Source organism: Primulina eburnea, chromosome 1 (assembly GCF_022965805.1).
Source record: "Primulina eburnea isolate SZY01 chromosome 1, ASM2296580v1, whole genome shotgun sequence".
Taxonomy (NCBI): domain Eukaryota; kingdom Viridiplantae; phylum Streptophyta; class Magnoliopsida; order Lamiales; family Gesneriaceae; genus Primulina; species Primulina eburnea.
The window spans coordinates 57,707,651-57,722,133 of record NC_133101.1 but is presented as its reverse complement, the minus strand read 5'-3'; the positions used below and the strand labels follow the sequence as shown (position 1 = coordinate 57,722,133).

General features: G+C 35.0%; 1 protein-coding gene across 1 annotated transcript; it reads left to right on the top strand.

The window, feature by feature from the left end:
- Positions 1-12,242: 12,242 nt before the first annotated feature.
- Positions 12,243-13,352, top strand: LOC140808850 (uncharacterized). Its single transcript, XM_073166157.1, has one exon. It carries the CDS (start codon positions 12,243-12,245, stop codon positions 13,350-13,352), a length of 1,110 nt encoding a protein of 369 aa, XP_073022258.1.
- The last annotated feature ends 1,131 nt before the right edge of the window (positions 13,353-14,483 follow it).

The window sequence follows — 14,483 nt, the reverse complement described above, 5'->3', positions numbered from 1 at the left end:
ACTTATATACTGAAAAGATGACGATTAAACTACTGCGTAAAATAAATAAATTCAAAGAAAAGAATTTAAATACTCAAGCAATTAAATTACTAGGAATTATGCATGGTTTATACGCAGTCCAAATTACGGGACGTTACAATCTCTCCCCCTTAAATTGAATTTCGTCCCCGAAATTCGCTTATCCTTGATAATCACGAAGTTTAAACTTAGTTCTAATATTCCAATATTCCACGCTTCCGATGCGCTACTCTGATAAAATAATTGCTGTGATGTCCTTACGTTTCTTCAATCCTAATTAAATTGCCTAACAAAATCTCGTTTGCGAATCGCAACTTAAAACGACTTATAGTAACTTAGCTCTATTTTCTATAACCTCGAATTTCAACTTTTCTCAAAATTACCAATATTAGAAATGACAGTCCGAATTTTATTGCGTCTTACTTTTCTTATAGTGTACCCGTGATGTTCATTGATCTCTTACATTTGTATTTATGTATTTCACTCTAAGAAACCTTAGCACCAAAATTTACTGATCGATTCATATCCTCGATTATACGCTTAACTGTTAAACCTTATCTCAATCTCATAATAATATTAGGCTAAGTTTCTTGAATCGAATCTCTATCTTACGGCACTAAACTTCCATAACTTAATTATTTACGAGTACATCTCGAATGTAAAATTGTTGCAATTTCTTATACCTCGAGTAACGTTAATTCATAAACCCAATTATACAACATTGACATTTTACCTAAATTTTAAAGCCTTTCGAGTTCCAATTACATGCTTAAACTATTATTTTCTCAATTAAAGTTGAGGCCTACGACCCTTGGACTTCCATCATTGAAACGAATGTCGCATTCTTATGTATCCTTAAGGCTTAATTAGTACTAGCGTATAAAACTTACTAAGTCACCCCATGTTAATGTTGGACTAATTCTAATAAACCAACTTCACTTATAACCCATAAAATTCTAGAATTCCCATATCAAAATTTTAGATTTCTTACTCGATAAAAATCTTAATATTCATCCATTGATAACTTATATTGAACACAACAAATTTTCTTTTGTTTTTATTTCCCCAGAATTCCGTATGAACAAATATTCCATAAATTTGAAATTCAAACTTACCTAATCCAAATAGCTTTGAATAAAATAATCCCAATAAATATATCCGTTTAGTCCCAAGTTTGTTAATGACTTCCAACATTTCCCAAGACAAGGTGTCTACCTCACCTCTTGCGTTGGTCTATCGATTAAACTAACCCTCATTGTACCCAACTTTGAAAAATTTTAAATTCTCACAAGGTATAATCTTAACTGTTAAGATCATGATCACTAACACTTGTGACACATCAACTTACGTTCCCAATAATTTACTAACTCAATGTTTATTCTTATAACTTAACTAACCGATCAAATTTACCTTAAATCGTCATCACTTTAAATTTCTTAATTTGCCACAACATTATTCACTAACGCTTAAATTTTTACGCCTAAGATTGATTCATCCTACAATGTTCTTGATTACCATTCATTATAACAGTATAACTAAAATATCTAAATATTCTATATTTCCTTCGAGCCTAAATAACCGAAAATTCCTATCATCCAATTTTTCATTAAATCTCGAAATTCCACAATTACCCATGAGTCCTCAGTATTCCCAATTTCATTTTATAGATTTCCTGTATCATAAGGCTCAGTAGCCTTAAGTTTATTAAACCCAAAATTAATTCCCATAACACGTCTTACATTTCTATAAATACTTAAAACCCAAGTGTTCCTCAAAAGTTCGCATTTACTCCTTAAAATTTTTGAAAATTGCAATCTGACCCTTACAGTTCTCCAAATTGTACATTTATTATTCTAAATATTGTCGTAGTCTTCAAATTGCTATTGCTTATATAAAAATCCTCAAAAATTTATTCGACTAGCAACCAAGAACCATCGATAATTTCTTTTCTCAAAAGCATTCATAATTTTCAAGATTAACTTATGACTCACAAGGGGGGCATCAGTACAACTGAATATAGTCAAATCATTTTCAATTTCTCCTAAAGCCCAACATTCGGATTCTTAGATATGTCCAATTCCAAACGTAACCAACGTGCATAATTCCATAATTTATTTTCAAACGAACACTGAAATACTGAAAATCTGATCGTAAACTATTTCATGGAAGCATGCTGTCAAAATAATTCATGCTTTAAATGAAATGCTGAAATGTAAAACTTACAGACCGAAGACGTGATATCGTGAGCTTCTCGTGGTCAGTAGTAGTGTAACCCTTTACAAGAACATAGGCTCTGATACCAACTGTGAAGGCCCTGAAACTGCTTGCTTGAAAATTTGCGGAAAATTTAAAATTTTCTTTTAAAATAACTGAAATTTCCTCGTTCATAAATCAACTGATAAATCCAAGTCAAAGTTTAAAATATCGCAGCGGAAGGAAATAAATAAAGTTGTCAAAAATCACAATTTAAAATTATTCAACGACTGATAAAAATATTGTTTGAGAAATAAAGTAGCAACTGCTGCACTGAGGTCCTCGGGTGCCACTACTACCGACCCAAGCTGGCTCACTGGTCCCCGCCCTCGGCCCTGACCTCATCAGTACCTACAACAATCAAGTCTAGTGAGCCTAAAGACTCAGCATGCATATATCGCAGGTAACGAATAAAATCTGAAGTAAAATATGCATGGGGTAAAATATCATGTCGTGAGGCATACTGAAAATGATCTGTAATCATGCTGAAAATAAACTGATCTGAGCAATTATAATACGTGCATAACTGAACTGATAATCATAGTAAAAATATTTGCTCCTTGGAGCCTGTACTGAAATAACTGGTAAAATTTTCTGTTGAGATTATGTTTTACGCCTGTGGCCACTGCACTAAGCTGAACTGATCGGTAACTGACTACCGGGGAGCCTGGAACTGAGCTGGCGGTCACTGAAGACCCGATGGTACCAACCTGAACTGAGCGGTCACTGAAGACCCGATGGTACCAACCTGAACTGAGCGGCCACTGGCGACCGTAAAAATAATGCTCCCACATAGTGAATGAACCACAAGCCATATCGCATAAATCTCAAAAATAATCATTTTCTATTTAATGCACGTAATATAATTAAATCGCATACTGAAATATCTTGTATTAAAATCATGTACTTGCGATATTTAAAAATATCTATATGGCTTGATTGAAGAGTGAAAGAAGATATAAACATGCCTTGGTTTGTTTTGACTGAAAACAAACAAAATAACGACGCGGCGCGGCGGAGACGGAGTGCTCTTCACTTCCTCACTTAATTCCTTTAAATTAAGCATGCACCATAATTATTATAATAGCATAAAAAAAATCGTAAACGTGATGCATGAACATTTAAAAATATTATGATTCGTGCTCAGGGCGCTGCTAGGACAAAAATCTCACCCCGGGTGCAAAATGACCATTTTGCCCCTGGAAACCAAAAAAATTATCGTTTCAACCCTGGACCTCTAAAATTGACCCGAAGCTTACCAAACTCCTTAAAATATCCAAAATATTTTTATAAGTATTCCTAGTCGTAAACTCGAGCCCAAAAACCAACTTAGTCTATTTGTTTTAAAACTTGGATCGGGGTCTCGATTTTTAACCCGAAACAGACCGAATCTTAACCAAAATTTTCCCAAACTTTCACCATAACTTAACAAGTCATTCTAAACCATATAGTACCACTTAAATTATACCCTCAAATTCCAGAAGGTTTTCGGTTAGCACCCTACCCCTTTTAATAAAAACTCTCGGCCCACCCTTTAACCATTATTCTCCAACACTTGTCTCAAATCCATTTAACAATTTGGTGCACCTTCTACCACAACGTGTCCAGCTTGTAGGTCTCACCGATTAAGCCTTAATGAAGGTCCTAAACCATGCCTAATCGAGTCTTAAAGTTTCTGTACTAACCAAAACCCCAACAATATATAATAGCATGTCATCTCTCGATCAAACAAAACTTACAAGGATCGCGCCTCTCTCTTAACCAGCCACCCGTGACTTAATCCCAACATCTTCCTAGACTTTAAAAGGTCTGAAACATAGCTTAGTTCAAGCCCATGCACCGCCGTTCCTCCCATCAGTTTGCTTATCAAACCAAAACGACCAAACCGAGCCCGTCTCCTTCTTTCTCGATCTACAGCGCTCGGGACAAATCCAGCACAGACCGAGCCCCTCTAAGCCTCTTCTCAGACCCCCAAGGGTCTGGTCTAAGCCTCGGAGAGGTCCCTGCGGCGCTGGTCTACCCTGCACGCTGAAACCCAAGATCGAGCCACCCAACCCAATCCTTTCTCTCGGCCCTTCAGCCTGTACAATCTGCCGAAAGTTCTAAGCCTCCAAGACCATTCCTTGACATCACCAGCAGTCCCTAAACAATCCAGGGTCGCAGCCCTTTGAACCAAGATCCGAAAACGTGAGCAGTAAATGTGGAAATGCATGAAACACAACAACACCGACACATCCTCATGTGCAGCTACTGGATCGAAAGTTTCTACATGTTACAACACACATTAAACGTAAATATGGCGTGAATGATGCAGAAAAAGAGTAAAAGCGTGCCTTGATTAAATATTTGATGCACAAACACTCGAGGGAAAGCAACCGAGATGTAGAGTAGAAGCTTGAGTTTGAAGAAATGAATGCACCGAATTCTTTGGCTGCTGCAATTCACGAAGAGGGTTCCTGATTGGAGGGGTGGGCGGCTGATGGGAGATTAGGTTTAGGGTTAATGGTGTTTAAGGTTAATTATATAGATAACAAATGTATTTATGGGCCTATATTGTTTAATTTAAAAGTTAAAAAGGATAATTAAGCCCTATAAACTCAAAGTAGGCCCAATAAGCCCAAACCCACTCTCGAAAAATATTTCGTGTTGAAAAGGTTTTGAAAATATTAGCCGAACCCTGAAAAAGTCCCCCGATTCGATAAAATTTGCGTACCGTTAAAAATAAAGTCTTGCGGGTAAAAATACCCCAAAAATTCCCCTTTTTGTAAAATACAGTTAAAAATGCTTTAACTTAATTTATAAAAACAAATCATGTAATAAAATAATTTTCTGAAAATTTTCCGGTCTCTGATCCTCGCTCGAACGTGAAATGCAACTTAAAATTCTAATGCACGAACTTTTAAAATTTCGTGAAGCAAATCCTATCATGCATGAATTATGCATAAAATGCATAAAATAATTAAACATGACTTTATTAATTTATCTCAATACTCCATCTCCAGACCGGCCTCACTTATATACTGAAAAGATGACGATTAAACTACTGCGTAAAATAAATAAATTCAAAGAAAATAATTTAAATACTCAAGCAATTAAATTACTAGGAATTATGCATGGTTTATACGCAGTCCAAATTACGGGACGTTACAATCTCTCCCCCCTTAAATTGAATTTCGTCCCCGAAATTCGCTTATCCTTGATAATCACGAAGTTTAAACTTAGTTCTAATATTCCAATATTCCACGCTTCCGATGCGCTACTCTGATAAAATAATTGCTGTGCTGTCCTTACGTTTCTTCAATCCTAATTAAATTGCCTAACAAAATCTCGTTTGCGAATCGCAACTTAAAACGACTTATAGTAACTTAGCTCTATTTTCTATAACCTCGAATTTCAACTTTTCTCAAAATTACCAATATTAGAAATGACAGTCCGAATTTTATTGCGTCTTACTTTTCTTATAGTGTACCCGTGATGTTCATTGATCTCTTACATTTGTATTTATGTATTTCACTCTAAGAAACCTTAGCACCAAAATTTACTGATCGATTCATATCCTCGATTATACGCTTAACTGTTAAACCTTATCTCAATCTCATAATAATATTAGGCTAAGTTTCTTGAATCGAATCTCTATCTTACGGCACTAAACTTCCATAACTTAATTATTTACGAGTACATCCCGAATGTAAAATTGTTGCAATTTCTTATACCTCGAGTAACGTTAATTCATAAACCCAATTATACAACATTGACATTTTACCTAAATTTTAAAGCCTTTCGAGTTCCAATTACATGCTTAAACTATTATTTTCTCAATTAAAGTTGAGGCCTACGACCCTTGGACTTCCATCATTGAAACGAATGTCGCATTCTTATGTATCCTTAAGGCTTAATTAGTACTAGCGTATAAAACTTACTAAGTCACCCCATGTTAATGTTGGACTAATTCTAATAAACCAACTTCACTTATAACCCATAAAATTCTAGAATTCTCATATCAAAATTTTAGATTTCTTACTCGATAAAAATCTTAATATTCATCCATTGATAACTTATATTGAACACAACAAATTTTCTTTTGTTTTTATTTCCCCAGAATTCCGTATGAACAAATATTCCATAAATTTGAAATTCAAACTTACCTAATCCAAATAGCTTTGAATAAAATAATCCCAATAAATATATCCGTTTAGTCCCAAGTTTGTTAATGACTTCCAACATTTCCCAAGACAAGGTGTCTACCTCACCTCTTGCGTTGGTCTATCGATTAAACTAACCCTCATTGTACCCAACTTTGAAAAATTTTAAATTCTCACAAGGTATAATCTTAACTGTTAAGATCATGATCACTAACACTTGTGACACATCAACTTACGTTCCCAATAATTTACTAACTCAATGTTTATTCTTATAACTTAACTAACCGATCAAATTTACCTTAAATCGTCATCACTTTAAATTTCTTAATTTGCCACAACATTATTCACTAACGCTTAAATTTTTACGCCTAAGATTGATTCATCCTACAATGTTCTTGATTACCATTCATTATAACAGTATAACTAAAATATCTAAATATTCTATATTTCCTTCGAGCCTAAATAACCGAAAATTCCTATCATCCAATTTTTCATTAAATCTCGAAATTCCACAATTACCCATGAGTCCTCAGTATTCCCAATTTCATTTTATAGATTTCCTGTATCATAAGGCTCAGTAGCCTTAAGTTTATTAAACCCAAAATTAATTCCCATAACACGTCTTACATTTCTATAAATACTTAAAATCCCAAGTGTTCCTCAAAAGTTCGCATTTACTCTTTAAAATTTTTGAAAATTGCAATCTGACCCTTACAGTTCTCCAAATTGTACATTTATTATCCTAAATATTGTCGTAGTCTTCAAATTGCTATTGCTTATATAAAAATCCTCAAAAATTTATTCGACTAGCAACCAAGAACCATCGATAATTTCTTTTCTCAAAAGCATTCATAATTTTCAAGATTAACTTATGACTCACAAGGGGGGCATCAGTACAACTGAATATAGTCAAATCATTTTCAATTTCTCCTAAAGCCCAACATTCGGATTCTTAGATATGTCCAATTCCAAACGTAACCAACGTGCATAATTCCATAATTTATTTTCAAACGAACACTGAAATACTGAAAATCTGATCGTAAACTATTTCATGGAAGCATGCTGTCAAAATAATTCATGCTTTAAATGAAATGCTGAAATGTAAAACTTACAGACCGAAGACGTGATATCGTGAGCTTCTCGTGGTCAGTAGTAGTGTAACCCTTTACAAGAACATAGGCTCTGATACCAACTGTGAAGGCCCTGAAACTGCTTGCTTGAAAATTTGCGGAAAATTTAAAATTTTCTTTTAAAATAACTGAAATTTCCTCGTTCATAAATCAACTGATAAATCCAAGTCAAAGTTTAAAATATCGCAGCGGAAGGAAATAAATAAAGTTGCCAAAAATCACAATTTAAAATTATTCAACGACTGATAAAAATATTGTTTGAGAAATAAAGTAGCAACTGCTGCACTGAGGTCCTCGGGTGCCACTACTGCCGACCCAAGCTGGCTCACTGGTCCCCGCCCTCGGCCCTGATCTCATCAGTACCTACAACAATCAAGTCTAGTGAGCCTAAAGACTCAGCATGCATATATCGCAGGTAACGAATAAAATCTGAAGTAAAATATGCATGGGATAAAATATCATGTCGTGAGGCATACTGAAAATGATCTGTAATCATGCTGAAAATAAACTGATCTGAGCAATTATAATACGTGCATAACTGAACTGATAATCATAGTAAAAATATTTGCTCCTTGGAGCCTGTACTGAAATAACTGGTAAAATTTTCTGTTGAGATTATGTTTTACGCCTGTGGCCACTGCACTAAGCTGAACTGATCGGTAACTGACTACCGGGGAGCCTGGAACTGAGCTGGCGGTCACTGAAGACCCGATGGTACCAACCTGAACTGAGCGGTCACTGAAGACCCGATGGTACCAACCTGAATTGAGCGGTCACTGGCGACCGTAAAAATAATGCTCCCACATAGTGAATGAACCACAAGCCATATCGCATAAATCTCAAAAATAATCATTTTCTATTTAATGCACGTAATATAATTAAATCGCATACTGAAATATCTTGTATTAAAATCATGTACTTGCGATATTTAAAAATATCTATATGGCTTGATTGAAGAGTGAAAGAAGATATAAACATGCCTTGGTTTGTTTTGACTGAAAACAAACAAAATAACGACGCGGCGCGGCGAAGACGGAGTGCTCTTCACTTCCTCACTTAATTCCTTTAAATTAAGCATGCACCATAATTATTATAATAGCATAAAAAAAATCGTAAACGTGATGCATGAACATTTAAAAATATTATGATTCGTGCTCAGGGCGCTGCTAGGACAAAAATCTCACCCCGGGTGCAAAATGACCATTTTGCCCCTGGAAACCAAAAAAATTATCGTTTCAACCCTGGACCTCTAAAATTGACCCGAAGCTTACCAAACTCCTTAAAATATCCAAAATATTTTTATAAGTATTCCTAGTCGTAAACTCGAGCCCAAAAACCAACTTAGTCTATTTGTTTTAAAACTTGGATCGGGGTCTCGATTTTTAACCCGAAACAGACCGAATCTTAACCAAAATTTTCCCAAACTTTCACCATAACTTAACAAGTCATTCTAAACCATATAGTACTACTTAAATTATACCCTCAAATTCCAGAAGGTTTTCGGTTAGCACCCTACCCCTTTTAATAAAAACTCTCGGCCCACCCTTTAACCATTATTCTCCAACACTTGTCTCAAATCCATTTAACAATTTGGTGCACCTTCTACCACAACGTGTCCAGCTTGTAGGTCTCACCGATTAAGCCTTAATGAAGGTCCTAAACCATGCCTAATCGAGTCTTAAAGTTTCTGTACTAACCAAAACCCCAACAATATATAATAGCATGTCATCTCTCGATCAAACAAAACTTACAAGGATCGCGCCTCTCTCTTAACCAGCCACCCGTGACTTAATCCCAACATCTTCCTAGACTTTAAAAGGTCTGAAACATAGCTTAGTTCAAGCCCATGCACCGCCGTTCCTCCCATCAGTTTGCTTATCAAACCAAAACGACCAAACCGAGCCCGTCTCCTTCTTTCTCGATCTACAGCGCTCGGGACAAATCCAGCACAGACCGAGCCCCTCTAAGCCTCTTCTCAGACCCCCAAGGGTCTGGTCTAAGCCTCGGAGAGGTCCCTGCGGCGCTGGTCTACCCTGCACGCTGAAACCCAAGATCGAGCCACCCAACCCAATCCTTTCTCTCGGCCCTTCAGCCTGTACAATCTGCCGAAAGTTCTAAGCCTCCAAGACCATTCCTTGACATCACCAGCAGTCCCTAAACAATCCAGGGTCGCAGCCCTTTGCACCAAGATCCGAAAACGTGAGCAGTAAATGTGGAAATGCATGAAACACAACAACACCGACACATCCTCATGTGCAGCTACTGGATCGAAAGTTTCTACATGTTACAACACACATTAAACGTAAATATGGCGTGAATGATGCAGAAAAAGAGTAAAAGCGTGCCTTGATTAAATATTTGATGCACAAACACTCGAGGGGAAGCAACCGAGATGTAGAGTAGAAGCTTGAGTTTGAAGAAATGAATGCACCGAATTCTTTGGCTGCTGCAATTCACGAAGAGGGTTCCTGATTGGAGGGGTGGGCGGCGGGAGATTAGGTTTAGGGTTAATGGTGTTTAAGGTTAATTATATAGATAACAAATGTATTTATGGGCCTATATTGTTTAATTTAAAAGTTAAAAAGGATAATTAAGCCCTATAAACTCAAAGTAGGCCCAATAAGCCCAAACCCACTCTCGAAAAATATTTCGTGTTGAAAAGGTTTTGAAAATATTAGCCGAACCCTTAAAAAGTCCCCCGATTCGATAAAATTTGCGTACCGTTAAAAATAAAGTCCTGCGGGTAAAAATACCCCAAAAATTCCCCTTTTTGTAAAATACAGTTAAAAATTCTTTAACTTAATTTATAAAAACAAATCATGTAATAAAATAATTTTCTGAAAATTTTCCGGTCTCTGATCCTCGCTCGAACGTGAAATGCAACTTAAAATTCTAATGCACGAACTTTTAAAATTTCGTGAAGCAAATCCTATCATGCATGAATTATGCATAAAATGCATAAAATAATTAAACATGACTTTATTAATTTATCTCAATACTCCATCTCCAGACCGGCCTCACTTATATACTGAAAAGATGACGATTAAACTACTGCGTAAAATAAATAAATTCAAAGAAAAGAATTTAAATACTCAAGCAATTAAATTACTAGGAATTATGCATTGTTTATACGCAGTCCAAATTACGGGACGTTACACATATGTTCTCAACTGAATTTGATATAATAAAGGACACGTGTGACTCCATAAATCCCAAAGATATCAACCACCAAATCCTATCACATCTAACCAAAATTTGATTTTTCTTATCCTCACTAGTTACAAATTTAAATTAATAAAATTTTATTCTGATATTGCTTCGAACTACTGATTCCCAAAATTCGATCTTCTTAAGGTAACTTAAATTTCCCATCAAGATTATGAACCTATTGCTCTGATACCACTAAAATGTCACGCCCCGAGATGCATGGCATGAACATCGGCAATGTTCTTAAAAATTCAATAATTAAATAAACCAAGAACACTAAGCCTAAACAACAGTCTTATTCCAAAGTAGAATTTATTCAAATAATTCATTGTCTTACAAAACCAATGACAGAAGAACAAGTCTAATGTTCACAACTTATTCAAAAACAAATGATTATAAATTGTCTAGCCCAATCACCATCCCCAAAATTCAGCTGATTCCTGCTCTTCTATCTCATTCTCATCTGAAATAAAATGTAAGGGGTGAGTGATATGGTCGTCACTCAGTAATTGGAGGGAGCATATCTTCAAGTTTTAAAAAGAAACATTATAACATTTGTCTTATCACTAGATCATATCTTTAGAAACTTATTCACAAGTAGATCTAAAACATAAAACAATCAATATCAAATATCTGGCTTAACTCCCCAGATTGGATCATAATATCTGGTTTAACTCCCCAGTTGGGATCATAATATCTGGCTTAACTCCCCAGACCAGATCATATTTATCTGGCTTAACTCCCCAGATTGGATCATGAATGTCTGGCTTAACTCCCCAGACTGGATCGTAAGAGTCTAGTTTACCCTACTAGACAAGGTCACAAACAAGATCAAGACATTATCAAAAATATTTGTTGAAAATGATCAACATGCAATACATCATAGATTCAATCTTAACACACCATGAAGATAAATATTATACATATCAGGAAAATATACGTTCCACTTACTATCTTTTGCTAGTCTTGAAATCGAAGTTGACTCCAAGAAAACTTGAGAGAGTTGGGAGTTGAGAGAATTATATATTTTTTAACGTAGTGTAGAATGTGAAAAGTGAAGGGTTATAAGTTTTATATACCTAGGGCAAAGTTGGGCCAAGGTTGTAATTGGGCTCCAGGGCTTGGGCCTCACACTTGCTGCAACACCAAGGTATGCATGAATTAATAAATTTTTTATATATGTTTACACACACACACACACACACACACATATTTATTTATATATCTCTATTTTTCTTTTGTAGAATTGGAATTAAATGAGGATGAAATTAGAAGTTATGCATTGGTTGAAATTGAAAAACTACTGCAAAGCTATGGAAAGAGTTTACGTGAATTCCAATCAATGCATTTTCCCAGTGATCAATATTTTCAGTCTTCACCAAATAAACTTATATATGACGAGTTGCGGTTTGACAGAAGATCTTTATCGGAACAACATGATAAACTCATTGATAATTTGAACTCCGAGCAGCGTCATGTATATGATACAATAATGAAAGCAGTTGTTTCAAATAAGGGAGAAGTATTCTTTGTATATGGATATGGAGGTACTGGAAAAACATTTGTCTGGAAGACTCTGTCTGCATACTTGAGATCGAAGGGGGAAATTGTCTTGAATGTGGCATCCAGTGCCATAGCATCTCTTCTGCTGCCTGGTGGAAGAACTGCTCATTCCCGTTTTGCAATTCCATTTAATCCCAATGGAGAATCAACATGCAATATCAAACAAGGGAGTCATCTTGCAGAGCTTATTGTAAAATCTAAACTTATCATTTGGGATGAGGCTCCAATGACGCATAAGTTTTGTTTTGAAGCTTTGGATAAAAGCATGAAAGATATAATGAGATTTGTCAATCCTTCGAGCCATCATTTGCCTTTTGGAGGCAAAACAGTTGTTTTTGGTGGCGATTTTCGACAAATATTGCCTGTTATTCCAAAAGGCAGTAGGCAAGATATTGTTCACGCCACTATCAATTCTTCATATCTTTGGAGACACTGTATAGTTTTGAGATTGACAAAAAATATGCGATTACAGAATTTAGGTTCTGATGAAGAATGTGCTAAAATAAAAAAAATTTCAGATTGGATTGCTAATACAGGAGATGGAAAAATTGGAGAAATTGTAGAACAGAATGACGGTTATGCGACCATAGATATTCCTGATGAACTTTTGATCAAAGATTGCAATGATTCTATTGCAGCAATAGTTGAGAGTACGTATCCGTCTTTAGACAACAATTTCAACAATAATGCATATTTTCAGCAAAGAGCTATTTTGGCACCAACACTTGATGTCGTTCAGTCCATAAATGAATACATGATATCTCTAAACCATTTAGAAGGACGGTTGTATTTAAGTTCTGATACGACGTGCCAGTCAGATAGAAATGTTGATCTGCTGAATGATTTGCATACCCCTGAATTCTTAAATGGAATAAGATGTTCTGGAGTACCGAATCACGAGTTAAATTTGAAGGTTGGAAATCCGGTTATGTTGCTGCGGAACATAGATCATTCTCTTGGATTATGCAATGGTACTAGATTGATCGTGACAAGGCTCGTAAAACCATGTTTTGGAAGGACTAATTATAACTGGAAGTAATGCAGGTCATAAAGTACTTATTCCAAGAATGTCATTGACGCCTTCTGGTCCAAGACTTCCCTTTAAATTTCAACGAAGACAATATCCTTTGATTATATTATATGCAATGACAATAAACAAAAGCTAGGGGCAATCATTGTCTCATGTAGGACTTTTTTGAAGAACCATGTTTTTAGTCATGGTCAATTGTACGTTGCTGTATCCAGAGTTACGAATCCTAAGGGTCTAAAAATTTTGATATGTGATAGTGATAGCAACCCGAAAAAATCAACAACAAATGTTGTATTTAAGGAAGTTTTTCAAAATTTGTAATTTGTTTTTATTTTCTAATTGTATGATCTATATCCATTTGGTTTATTGTTATTTTAATTTTAATTTTTTATTCGGATATGCATTCTTAATAATTTTAATATTTAATTATATAAACTAAAATCTCGTGCATCGCATATCTATACACAAGCTAATTTTATGCTCAATTTAGTAAAATCCCCCAAAATGAATTTGCTAAATGAGAAAATTATATATAATGTAAGTATCCTTTTAACATTGTTAATGTTTAATAATCAATATATAATTGATATGTTATTTAATCAATTCATACTGAATATGTTAGTGTATCATGTCAATTCGATGAAGATTATGACCCATTATTCAAATTAAAACCACATTATTTTTATTCCAGTTATTGTTATATAGTACATAAATCATTATCACGTTCATTGTCTAATACAACTGTGATATTATTTTTCATCTGAAATACAAAAATGACTCTTTTATTCGTGTTTCATAGTTATTATCTTTATGTATATGAAAACAATAGACATTTCAGTTTGTTAAACCGTCATTTTATGTAGAAAGTGAAACAGATTATCATATTTACTAATTTTAACCATTAATTAGAAAAAATAAATGCCCGTGCATCGCACGGGTGAAAAACTAGTTTTTGATAATGACAAAGAGTAACTTAGTGTATTAGATCAAGTTATCGTTTGTTCATTGTTACAGGTATTCAACCATTTCAGTTAAATCATTTCAACCGGTCTCGCAATACTAAAATACTTGATTGCCTCTTGCGCATTAGTATGTGGAAAACTACTCGAGTGTTAGTATTTATAAACAGTTGAGTCAACA

Excerpts from the sequence above, each read along its gene's own strand:
- LOC140808850 (XM_073166157.1), top strand. The coding sequence starts at position 12,243 with ATGAAAGCAGTTGTTTCAAATAAGGGAGAAGTATTCTTTGTATATGGA.